Genomic DNA, 13,311 nt, shown 5'->3' with positions numbered 1-13,311 from the left:
CTACATGAGGATAGACTCTTCATTAGGTTATGTGGGTTACCTAAAAGACCTCTCTAAGGCTGAATCCACTGGGCCTGGGGAGAAAGACCACAATTCCTGCTGTGACAACCATCCTCTTTGGAGTATCTGAGCTGCTCTTTCATGGACTTCAGGGCAGAGATTATGAGCTAGCTTAAGAATTCCCTTCTGCCATGGCACCATCTTCTTTTGGGTGGATGGAACAGAGTGGATGGTAACGCCCACATTACTAGCTTGCCAGTCTCTTAAGTAGTGGAGCACAAGTACATGTACCATGTGTCCTCAGGTGCCCTTGCTGCTGAGGGAGTCTTCATATTGAAGGAGTGGGGAAGCCGTATAGCCATTTCTATTCTTAGCTCCTGAGATATGACTGACTTGGCATTACCCTCCTCGTTGTCACTGGTGGGACTCTCACATCTGTGGTGGTTTTGAATTCTGGACAGCAAAGCTGAGTTACGTTATGTTTAGTCTGGAGCTGAGAGTTCAGAGTAGACCTCTGTCCAGCCCTGTCCCATCATCTGTTCTCCCTTGTTCAATTTGGAGTGGAATCAGATTCTCAAGCTCGATGTTTCAGACATTCAGACTCACTCCATGTAGCCACCTGGATGTTGGGACCATTCAGACGTTGAACAACAGTGCTCATATGAGGCAAAATGTCTTAAAATTTCACAAACCATCTACAATGCACCTTGAAGTGGAAGTGCTTAAACCAAGACTTTATATCACCATCATTTGAAGTTCTTCTGGCGACACATTAGCCTTTGATTTGCCTGTCCAAGGAATTCTCAGTTTTCATCTCTCCACCTGTGAAGAGATTTCTTCAGGGAATGATTCATGCCTGTCTTTCTGCACGACAGCCTCTAACTTTTTCATAGACTTAAATGTACTTCCTCTTCTTAGAAGGCATGTCACTTATAATGGATCCAGTGTGCATAGTTTTTGGCACTGTTTTTTTAATTCTTTTGTTTTCTGTCATTTGCTTGAAAAATGAACTGGTGATTAGAGGCACAAGGGGCCTTAGATCAGGAATTGCTGCCTTCTCATGAGTTGGTTTAGTGACCTCAGAAGACTAAAACAATAGGAGTTCCTGCAAGTTAGGTGCTGAGAACCTAAAACCAGGAGTGGGAATTTAATTCTTCTTGTACAGAAGGTATGTGGAGTGATTTTTATTTTATTTAATCACTCAAGATGCACATCATACAGTAAATAAAGTCTAATTTTTGCATGTCTATGTATCATGGTACAGTTTAGCTAGGAACACTTTTTTTAATTTTTTAGCTTTCTTTAAAATTTAGATTTTTAAATTAGCAGCAACCTGTAAAAAAAGGCACATTTCTGTAATAGTATTTGGCTTTATTTTCTGTGGGCTTCAGAAATCTACATGATCATAGAATCATGGATGTTATAGATGGAAATGTAAAGCTATCCAGTCTCCCTCCCTCCCTCCCTCCCTCCCTCCCTCCCAGCACAGGGTTGTTGTCCACAGTACATTTCTCTAGTGTCTTGCCCAGTCTAGTTTTAAGTGTCATACGATGATTACACCGTGCTGGCAGTTGTGACGTTCTACCCAGGAGAATGATGTCAGGGTCTTCCTTCAGCTAATCTGTGTAATTCTGTGACATCCAATGGATGTTTTAAATACTGCTGTCTAGTGAAAAAAGAACTTTTCAAATATTGCTGTTAGTAAGTTCAAATCTTCCTACAGTTGATTTATCTCTGTTTATCAGTTTCTATTAACTTCTTCCATTAATATAGTTAAAAATAAAATAATCACTGCAACATTTACAAAGAGGAAAATCTGACCCACGATGTTTAGTATGCAATCAAAGCCAGTTTAGAGAGCGATTAACTTAACCATATAAAAGTGTGATTTCTATACCAAAGCCTAAGTTAAAACGTTAACCATTTAAATAGTCAACACATTTTTATGAGAGTTATTCTACCTGGGGTTTGTTTACATGGAAACTCAAGATATGCATGGTCAGCTGGATTTGTGCTGGAAATGGCCCACCTGTTGATCACTTTAGATAAGCTATTACCAGCAGGACAGTGGGGTGGGAGGAGGTATTGTTTCATATTCTCTGTGTGTATATAAAGTCTGCTGCAGTTTCCACGGTACACATCTGATGAAGTGAGCTGTGGCTCACGAAAGCTCATGCTCAAATAAATTGGTTAGTCTCTAAGGTGCCACAAGTACTCCTTTTCTTTTTGCGAATACAGACTAACACGGCTGTTCCTCTGAAAAATGGTCAGCTGTAAATGTCTGAGCCCTCTGAACTCATTGCAGTTGTGACCTGAATACTTTTAGTCCTTTTTTCCACCCATATATTTTATTTGGTGTCAATAGTAGTCAGCAAAAGTTCTCTACCACCATTCAGCCCCTACAGCAAATGCATCTCTACTAACTTGTGTCAGTATGAATATGGCTCTGGCATATACTAAAGAACTCCCCTCCGTTTGGAAGAAATTGCTATTGCCAAGTCAGAGGTTTAAAAAAAAACTAGTGCAAAGTGACAGTTTTAAATATAACTGCTGTGGTTTTGTGTTTTTAACCAGATTATGAAGACTCTGGAGCTCTTGCCTATACCCAATAAAAACATGTTGGAGGAGAGCAAAGTGCTTCCAATTATCCAGCGCTGGGCTCAGACCAAGACTGCTGTCCCACAGCTCAGTGAGGGGGATGGTTATTCCAGTGAGAACACATCACGGGCTCATACGCCACTCAACACACCAGATCCTTCCATCAAGCAGAGCACAGAAGGCGACACAGATACCCCGAAGAAACTTGTCTTTCGAAGGCTCAAAATTATAAACGAAAACAGCATGGACAGTGCAATCTCTGATACCACCAGTGAGCTGGAGGGAAAGGATGGCAAAGAAGACCTAGACCAGCTGGACAGTGTGCCTGCAGAGGTGACAGAGGAGCAGCCGCAACAGGAAATCAAAGCTGCCACTGATGCTGCCGTGGACAGCAGCAAACCTCAGGCTGCTGAGCTGGAGGCTGAGCCTGAAGCAGAGGCCAAAGAGAGCAATGGCACAAAGCTAGAAGAGCCCATTGCAATGGAAACACCGTCTCAAGATGAAGAGGAGGGTGTGTCTGATGTAGAGAGTGAGAGGAGCCAAGAACAGACTGACAAAATAGTGGATATGAGTGACTTGGCTACCAAGCTTCTGGACTGCTGGAAAGACCTAAAGGTAAGAGGAACAGTAGCTCACTGAAGCGATGACAGTTGTATTATAAAGGGAAAACTTAATTGTTTGCAGTTGAACATAAATAAGACTAAGTTGTTGCCTTGTTGGCAAATGTTTTTTGCCAAACAAATACGAATGCCTTCCCTAAGTGAGGGATTTCAGCCAAAAAACACACCTCCAGGTACTTTCTGTGAATTTCCTTTTGTTTCAAATTATACCCTATGGGATTTATGCTAGTTTGCTAGACATTGGTGTGGTGTTCATTGATCAAAGATGAATCATGCCAACTTGACCACTGAGAAGACCGCTTATTCATCCAGTTCAGTTTAAGTTTATTTTTTTAAAAAGCTGTTTATTGATGATTTGGTCTTTGGTTGGCTGGTGCTAACTTGCAGGCCTGTTTTCTAAACCAGCCAGAAAATAGCAGGGCAATAATATTGCAGTGAGCAATTCTGGCTCAGCAGCTTCAGCGTACGTCTGAATGTTATACCAAATGTCTGATTTAGATTTAAATTCAGTTATCTCAAGATGGTCAGTGTGGCCTCTCCTACAAATGTTTGCTTTTCATCTGCAATTTTATGTAGCGTTAGGTTGTCTTCCAGCAACTTTCTGTTCTGTTGACATTATTGCTAGTGTTGAGTTAACTTCCAAAGATTTGAAGTTTTATGTTCAGATCAGCTAAACATAAAAGTCTGGATGCTAATCTGAAACTTTGAAGCCTGCCACTGGGCAGTGGGGGTTGTGATCCTCCATACACTCTTTCCAGTCTCTGTACCTTACCTGCGGTGTTGCCTTGGCAGGTGAGGGAGGTGGTGGCTGGCAGGCTGCTTCCTTCTTCCAGCATCAAGCTGACCTCTCCTCTGAGCACCTGAGTGGCCTTCTCTGGTAATGAATCTCTTCTGTGAGCAGCCTACTCTGGCCCAGTGGGACCCAGTGAGTCCTAACAGTCTGCCACTTGAAAATTTAAAACACTCAATCATCTGTCCTAGAGTTCTCGATGGTACAGTGAAAACCCTCACCCCATCCCCATAAAATGAATGTTTCTTGCAGGAATGGAAGGGCGGGAGTTTAGTTTTAAATTTGAAAGTGGCATTTCACTGGGACCCTGCAGAGATGTTACAGGCCACTGCACTGGAATGAAAGAGTTGCTCCTGAAGAGGGGAGGTGCTGAACAGAGGATTGCAAGGCTTAAGTATACACTTGTCCCTCATACTCCCGCAGCCATAATAACAAAAGGAACTAATGGGAAGGGACTCTAGTTTGACCTCTCCCAGTGGCCTCCTTGTGGGAGAGATGGAAAATGCAGTCCTGAAATTTTCTTGTACTTCCAAAAGGGTTTATTCTTGGTTAGGTTAGTTAAGGTACAGGTAGCCTTCATTTTAAGAAAAGAGTTTGCCCACCCTTAATAAGAAGTTCTCTTGTAGTGTACATTCCTGTCAGACAACACACCATAAGGCCTTCGATGGTAGTATTTTGCCCCTTAAAATGACCAATTCTTGATGTTTCAGAAGAGTCTAGTAGAGAGAATTGATAATGCACCTCATTGGGCAGTGCTGTACATGAATGGGGATATTCCTTCCTGGCCTTTGCTGGAGATCAGTTTAGGCGTGAATTCATGAGACTCTATTTCCTATGACTCTGTTAGCTTCCATAGCCACCAGTGTTAACAGTCCTAAAATTATCCATTTTTGGTAGGAAAGAAATTCTTCTCTTACCTGTGTACTATTCAAAATAATCTCTAATTTGTGTGCATTTACGGCGTTTTGACTATAATTATGTTGTAAACCTAATAAGAGAAAAGATGTGACCTTTGTAAATTACAAATTATGCACTAAAATATAAGGAGTACTTGTGGCACCTTAGAGACTAACAAATTTATTTGAGTCTCTAAGGTGCCACAAGTACTCCTTTTCTTTTTGTAGATACAGACTAACACCGTTGCTGCTCTGAAACCTGGCACTAAAATATGTTTATATATGCAAATAAGTTTGTGTGTATTTTCCCCCCTTTTTAACCCTGTGTATCTACAGTATATTGGTTAACAGCTTTAGTCTGCAGTTTGTTTAATTAATCAGGGGTTGAAGATTTCTTCACTTAAAGGGACACTGTCAGGTTAAATATATATATAAATATATATAAATAATATAAAAAACCAAAACACATTTTCCTTATGTAATTAACACCATGTATTATAAAAACTGAAAAGTTTAAAAAAAAGTTATTCACTTTATGCTGTTTTGTTCTTGAATTTTTCTCACCTTGGACAGTTATGGACTATTCAGCTTTCTTTTTGTTTATACTCTTTCTAGCCACTTTCATTTTCAGGATCTCATGCTGTATTGTTTGAGTTGCAAACACAGTTGGGGAATAATTGTTTCAAAAACCAATTTTATTGAAGTTTTTAAGGAAAATCTTGCGTTCTAATGGTGTTAAGTTTTATAAAACCTTATTTTGGGACCAGATTTGACCTGACAGTGTCATTTTAACACCAAGTGCTGACTCCCAGCACACTTGTAGTTTCTGTTGAATTTGGAGTAGCCCAGACTTCAGCTACCTAAACCCACTGGCTCAAGCCTGTGGTCAGCTATGGAATCATTACCCATCAAATTTGCTATTTGAGATGTGGATTGACTTCCTCCCTATGGGGTCTGCCCTGTTGCAACTTATCTGATATAATTCTGAGGACACTAATAACCTTATGTAACATGGTTTAAAGTTCTGATCTTGGGTACATGGGTATATTTTCCCAACAGCTGGTTTTGTCGTACTTGAATTATAATGTACCATGTATCTGAAATCAGAAGCAAGCCTTAAGTCTGTGAAAACCTTTTTATTCTGCCAAGTGTTCTTGGGGAACTGTGATGACCCTCTGGATGTATTCCGTACTGTATTTTATCATGGCACTAAAAGAGTTAACTGCTTCTGTCCAACTTTCACCTGTTAGAGTATTGCATATTGTCTTTTGGGCTAACTGTCAGGCCAAGATACTAGAGCTCTGAAATGGCTGATAAGTCTTAAGACTTTTAGGCTACAGGAAGGCCATTAGTAGAGTATCATATTCTAGATTAAAGGGGGATGCATAGTTACCCTGTCTCCTGATCCTTTAGACTTTCTGTGGGAGCTGGGTGTGTCTTCCCATCAACTTTGTCCCATCACCAAAGCAGGAAGACAGCAAGGTGAATTTTCAGGTGCTTCCAAGCTCTTTAAAGCTGGTTTTTCATTGAGTTGTGGAACTTGAGTCATCTGCAATAATAGTGCCATAGGAGGGGTGGGTGGGAGGTTGTGAAATCTCGTAACTTAAGCTATGTCCTCCCCGATCTTGATGATGACCCCCTTGTAATTTCAACCATTTCCATCCAGCTTCTCAGGGCAGCAAGGAGCTTGTTAACATCACCAGCTGACCATGTGTCTCCTTTTCTCAACTCCATTTTCAACTCCGTGCTGAAGAAGGGAGAGAACATAGCGTGCATACTGTGAAGAAACAGGAAGATGGTTGGGAAGCTGGATGATGCATGAGAAATATAATAGGTGAAAAGAGGACAGAGGTGGTTAACTCATTGATGCCGACGTTATTTTGGTGCGTCCATTGCCGGCAATGGATGTCGCTCCGGGAAAATCCCTACTCCTGGCATGAAAGGATTAAGTGAGCTATCTTTTTATATACCTCTATACACAGGACAGCTGCCTTGGGTTGCAAGGCCTTGTACGTTTTGACGCCTGAACTCATGCGAAATATTGGCTGATAATACATACCTCATTGCAACACAAACATTCACAATATCCAGTGAGGTAAATTTTCAGCATAGGCTTTTGCACACAGTTCCTGTTGGAAGAGGAAATGGTGCATGTATCTCCTGATGCTGAAAATGTACCAGAAGGGTCGGTGAACACACAGTAGGTAACAGGTGGTGGTTAAATGCAATACTTATATGCTCTTTAGCCTGTGCAAGAACCTGGACTGTGCTACTGTACAACAGGATTCAAAGGAAACAGGTAAGGCCCCTGTGGGACTGATGAGTACCTAGTTACATTTATTATGAATACTGTGTGGTGCATGATGGCTAATGATTCCAGTGCTTTTCACCTTGTGGTATCTGAGGGGGCTGGTGTTCTTGACCATTAACCCTAATTTGTGGGGTGTTTTCACACTCGTTTACACTTCGCAAAAGCTCATGGTGTTAGGAGGATCACAGTATTTTATAGGAAAGGGCTGAGCTTTCCTCAACAGATTCTTTTGATCTTCTTCCTCAATCTTTATCTTATCAAATACTTTATATTTATTACTTTAAGTTTAGTTATTTCATTTTAACAGTGCTGATATTTTGAAGACAGTCTCGCTCTTGTGGATTCTTAGCTGAGACTTCCCCTGCCTGGGTTTGAACTCAGCAGCCTAAAGTATTAGAAATATTAGTTTCAATTTTGTTTTATATTGTTTCTTTCATACTAATAATCTCAAAAGTCTTTTCAGAGAGAATTTAGTTACTTTAACAGAATTGGCAATAGCAACTCAATTTGTGGTGGTGCAATAAAGTTAGCATCATATATGCACTTCTGTAGGGCTGGTGGTGCTAAGCTTCTGGCATCTTTCTTCACAATACTTTTGGGTATGCAGACAATCTCATAACCTTCTTGGTGAGAGGTCAAAAGCATTAGGTTATAGCTGTTAGGCTTCCTAGAGCATGCACTTAAATTACAGCGTACTCATTTTTTATAGTACTTTTCTGAGTACCGTTCTGAACTGGGTATCTCATGGGATCAGTAAAGGTTAAGTTAGCTTTGAACTCTGGGTCACAGTTGAAAATATTTCAGAGGTCAGCAGTGGTTAAGTAAAAAGAAAAGGAGTACTTGTGGCACCTTAGAGACTAACCAATTTATCTGAGCATAAGCTTTCGTGAGCTACAGCTCACTTCATCGGATGCATACTGTGGAAACTGCAGAAGACATAGTATGCATCCGATGAAGTGAGCTGTAGCTCACAAAAGCTTATGCTCAAATAAATTGGTTAGTCTCTAAGGTGCCACAAGTACTCCTTTTCTTTTTGCGAATACAGACAAACATGGCTGTTACTCTGAAACCAGTGATTAAGTAATTGTCCTAATTTGGCCTAGGTGAGATGGATTTGGTCTCTGTTGCAGTCAGCTTCCCAGTATCAGCATGAAAGAGCCCTCATCCATTTAGAAAAAAAATCACAGATAGCATGATTATTAGCAGCCTGAGCAGAGATGGGAAGGATTGATTGGCCCGTGCAGACTGAACCTATCCTCTCGCCCCTAGAAATGGTGTTTCCAAGTCATGACTGAGGCAGCATTGAGAAGCTTTACAAGTACAATTTCTCAGGCCATACCTATTCTATAGATAAAACTCCATTTCCCGGGATGGCTGTCTTGCACCTTATACAAATACCAACCTCAAATTAAGAAAAATATGAATTACATATAATACATATGAAAATATAGTTGTGCTTAGTGGGTAATCTAACTCAACCGTGTTCGCATTTATTTAGCCTGCACTGCCCACACCTCCTTGCTTCGTTTTTCTTCCCCCCGCTTGGTAGCTCTTGCAATAACAAGTGTCACTTCGTAGCTCATGGTGTCCACAGAATGACTAGAGGAGAAAGGGGAGAGCTGTTCAAAGAAAATGAGAGCAGCACATGATACAGACAAGCAGGGAAGAGGAAAGTGGAATGGGGGGAGAAGAGAGGGGAGTTATGACTGGGATGGAGAAAGTATTCACAATTAATAAGGGAAGATGGGAGGGAAGAGAACACAATAGCAACGAGCTTTGATTCAGTGGCTGTAAAAGAAGCCAATGTTTTTAGTGAAAGAGGTTTAGAGAATAAGCAAAACGAGGTAGAGAGGAAGAGGAGAAACAATAGGCGGAGGAGAGAGGGACAGAAATAGAAATGATAAATGTGGTGCCATGCGCCGCATCTAGGTTAGTGGAATTATACGTGCACATATTATTTCCTGCATTTTTATTGTGTTCCTCTGGACAGCATCTGCTAGCTCTGTTTTGGCACTGAAGAGCAGAAAGCAGTGACCAAATATTGTTGATAAAACTTAAGTTTCTTCTTATTCTTGAGCTTGTAATTAGACATAGACGGATCTTTAAAAAGTCCATGCAACTGGTAATTTCCCCCCTTAATTTGCAAACCTTGCCTAGTGATACAAGTTCCAGAGAAGTGTTTGTGTGATTTTGTAGCTGCACAAACTGAAGTGTGAATGGATTTGTAGGCATGAAAGTGGCTGTACCCAGTTTTATTGACGAGTTTCAAATACAGATTTTTCATAATCAGAAGATGGAAAAAGTTCAAAATAGAGAGTCAAATGAGCAGTTACTCTACTGCAGTCTTCTAGCATGCTGAGATACCTGTGAAGATACATGATTACCTTTTTACCGTTCTCCCCATATAGTAACATTTGTTCATCCATATTCATTACACCAGACCAGCCTTCATCCTTGGTTTGTTGAGTTCTACTCTTTCCCTGTTGTACTGTAACTTTCGTACATTCATATTCATTGTCTTAATTGTCCAATGTCTTTTCTTCATCTATGTTCTATCCTGCTAAATGAAAAAAAAATTAAACTCTGTTAGCGAGACATTAAAAGGAAATTCCATTAAACTTGATACTCCTTCCTTAGAGCTGCAGAATGATCTCAAATATGCTGCCTTACCTAGACCCAGTAGGATGATTTAGGGACAGACTTGGCAGTCTTAACTATTGCTTTTCCTTTAGTTTAAATTAGATCTTTAAGGTTATTATTTTGTATTTAATTTTCTAGGTATCCTGTTAAACAAAAATTGTTCTGAAAGAGGGTAGAAAAGCATATGGACATTGTTATGGCACTTGATGTGGCAACTTGCGTTGATTCAGTCGTTATGTATATGTAAGTTAGACTCCTCAGTTTCAAAAATGAAAACAGCCTTTCACTGGCATTCTATCTGGTTTGCATCTCATTTGATCACCACATGGTTTTCAGAGAATAATTTTGATTCATCACTTTATATAACATGCGTCTGCTTGCCAGACCGCTCGACCAGTGAATCCTTCAAAATCTGCTGGACCTTGACCTTTAGGCCTTGGAAGAAGCCCCTGGGGCATCTGGTTCAGGGGTGGCCAACCTGAGCCTGAGAAGGAGCCAGAATTTACCAATGTACATTGCCAAAGAGCCACAATAATAGGTTAGCTGCCCACCCCCCTCACCATCAGCCTCCCCCTGCTCCCAGCGCCTCCCGCCCACCATCAGCCCTGCCAATCAGTGCCTCCCCTCCCTCCCCATCAGCTGTTTTGTGGTGTGCAGGAGGCTTTTGGGGGGAAGGGGGAGGAGCGAGGGCAGTGCAGGCTCAGGGGAGGGGGCGGGAAGGGGTGGAGTGGGGGCAGGGCCAGGGGTTGAGCAGTGAGCGCCCCCCGGCACATTGGAAAGTTGGTGCCTGTAGCTCCAGCCCCGGAGTTGGTGCCTAGACATGGAGCCGCATATTAACTTCTGAAGAGCTGCAGGTGGCTCCGGAGCCACAGGTTGGCCACCCCAATCTAGTTCATCGCCATGTGCTAGTTCAGGACTGTCTTCTATGTTAAACTTTTAAGTTGTTAAATAAGGATATACGGTTTGCCAAATCAGATTAGATCACTGATCCATCAAGTCTGCTATCCCACCTATAACAGGGGCCAATATCTTTTACTTCAGAGGAAGATATGCCACCAAGCTAACTGTGCTATGCTGTGTATGGGGAGGGCAAGCACCTTCCTGACCGCTGCAGCATGACCTCCTTCAGGCCCTGAACCATGAGGCTAGATTACCTTTATTTTGGTCTGCAAAGCTGAAAATATTTTTAATGGTCATAAAATATCCATCTGTTTTAAAGTACAGCCATAGACCTTGGATACATGATGACCTGCAGCAGTAAATTGCATAAACTGAAAATATACTGCATGAAGCCATATTCCCTTAATTTGTTGTAAATGTATTGGTGCTGTTTTTGTTAGGTGAGCCCTTGTTCTTGTCATAGTCTTTGTAGCTCTAGAAGACCTCTAATAACCAAGTTTCTGTAACCAGAGCCCTGCACAGATACAAAAATTTGGATCCACATCAGATCTGCAAAGATGGTAAACAATACAACCGCAGATACAGATATGCACAGATATAAAGTGGATATCCACAGATCTGTAGGGCTCTATCAGTAAACTGCCTTGGCAAATTCCATTATCTAATTAGCCTAATGGTTTGTGGGGTTTGGGGAATCCAGTTCCTAGAGTCTAACCTACCTCTTCCCTTTTACTTTCAGGCTGTTTCTATTTTAGCCATACTAAATGGCTCATTTTGAGTACTATTCTACCCAATTTTTTGTGTTTCCTGAGAGCTGCGTGTGTTAAGTGTCAGTGGGACCATTGTATTACAAATCTTATTATGTTAAGTTCCCTTGGAAATTGATAGGATTTAGTGTAACACAGAGTATAGACTAACCCTTCCGCATACATGACCCAAGTAAACTGGCTTCTTCTGGGCAGCAAGATGGTGGAGGGGTGGGGGTGCTGAAATCGTTGGCAGTGCACACTGCCGCATTATAGCCACTTCGCAGCTGCTACTCCAGTTGCTGGCACTGGATCTACATAAATAATGTCCTTAAGCCTACCACTCCCTCCAGTATGAAGAGGCATAGATAAGTAAGCCTGGCATTTCATCTCCTCAGTATCCTTGGTAATGGAGATAGAGGGCACGGGCGTCATCTAGCCTCTCTGCAGTGTCTTTATCCTTCACAGCTGCTCTTTTTATACTCTGGTGGCCACCAGACCTACATATTCTCTCACATATTCTCTTCCTGCTTCTGTTACACTTAAATAAGTTCTTCTCTGCAAACTTGTGATTTCTTTGTGTGAGCCATTTCAGATCTTGTTCTTTTCGACCTTTTGTTAACTTTTCAAATTACATATCTTGCCATGGTGCAAAAATTGGGCTAGGACAGGCTTAGCATTTTAATAATTTTTTTTTTTTAACACAGGAAGTTCCCACTGATTTTTTTTTTTCCTGAGTGGTGTGTGTGTATATTTTCTATAAACACAATCATAAACCCAGCACAGGTTTTTTTTGGTCCACAAATACATGATAGCAATGCATGAATAAGCGCATATGAAAAATTATTTAGACTTTTCTGTGGCTCTTCTCATTGTACTAGGTGAGCATCACAAACATCACTGAATTTATCGACCTGGATAAGGAAGGCAAGTAATATTAGCCCCAGTCTACACGTAAGGAACTCAAAGGGCTCATCTTTACTGCATTGTTAGCTGGAGATATAACTTGAGTTTTGCCCCTACGTGACTCCCATCCACTCACACACATCTTTAGATCAAGTGAAGTTGAGCTCTAAATTTGAGCTAGCTAGTCCATCGGGATGCAGGCAGAAGCTTGAGTTCCAGCTGCTGCATCCCAGCTGCATTATTAGCAGTTAACATTGGAGCTAATAATGCAGTTGGGATGCAGCAGCTGGAGTTAGACCTGCTCAGCAGCTAATCCAATCACTCTGCTAATATAATCAGTATGTACCGCTGATTAGATTACTGTGTGCTTGCACTCCCAGGGCAGGTCTACGCTTAAAAAGCTGCACCAGTGCAGCTGCAGTGCGTAAGTGAAGACGCTCCTACACTGATGGGAGAGCTTCTCCTGTCGGCGTAGCTAATCCGCCTCCGCGAGAGGCAGTAGCTATGTTGACTGCCAACATAGTGCTATCTACATCACGGGTTAGGTTGCTAGAGGTGTGGATTTTTCACACCCCAGAGTGACATAGGTATACCAGTATAAGCCTGTAGTGTAGATCTGGCCTCACGCAAGCATCTAGCTCAAGTGGAGAAAGTTGGGTGTGCTAACTTGAGCCATCTACACTGGGGGCTAGGTTGGTTTAACTGCAGTGCTCTGGAATGTGGATTTGTCACATCTCTAAGCTATGTAGTTACACCAACCTAATTTCCTAGTGTGGACAAGGAAAGTATAAGACTTAAAATATATATATTCAAGATTCCTACCTTGAATCTTAATATCTTGCAAAATGAAATCTTATTCTCATTCAAGCAAAAATACTTTGAACAAAACATTTACTTTTTCCCC

The 13,311-nt window shown here is 41.4% G+C and overlaps 1 protein-coding gene across 6 annotated transcripts in view; it reads left to right on the top strand.

Moving 5' to 3' along the window:
- Positions 1 to 13,311, top strand: part of SETD2 (SET domain containing 2, histone lysine methyltransferase) — a 149,618-nt gene that overhangs the window by 64,216 nt on the left and 72,091 nt on the right. For 4 of the 6 annotated variants that reach the window (XM_048837340.2, XM_075126078.1, XM_075126077.1 and 1 more), the window contains exon 12: positions 2,575 to 3,213. In XM_048837340.2, the coding sequence (XP_048693297.2) occupies positions 2,575 to 3,213 (639 nt within the window). Of the gene's footprint in view, positions 1 to 2,574; positions 3,214 to 6,570; positions 6,854 to 13,311 lie in introns of all 6 variants that reach the window. The other 2 variants (XR_012667320.1, XR_012667321.1) reach the window with 2 other exon arrangements.

Source organism: Caretta caretta, chromosome 2 (genome assembly GCF_965140235.1).
Source record: "Caretta caretta isolate rCarCar2 chromosome 2, rCarCar1.hap1, whole genome shotgun sequence".
In the NCBI taxonomy this organism is placed as follows: Eukaryota; Metazoa; Chordata; order Testudines; family Cheloniidae; genus Caretta; species Caretta caretta.
Note: the sequence above shows the minus strand (reverse complement) of the source record. Positions and strands in the feature narration are given on the sequence as shown.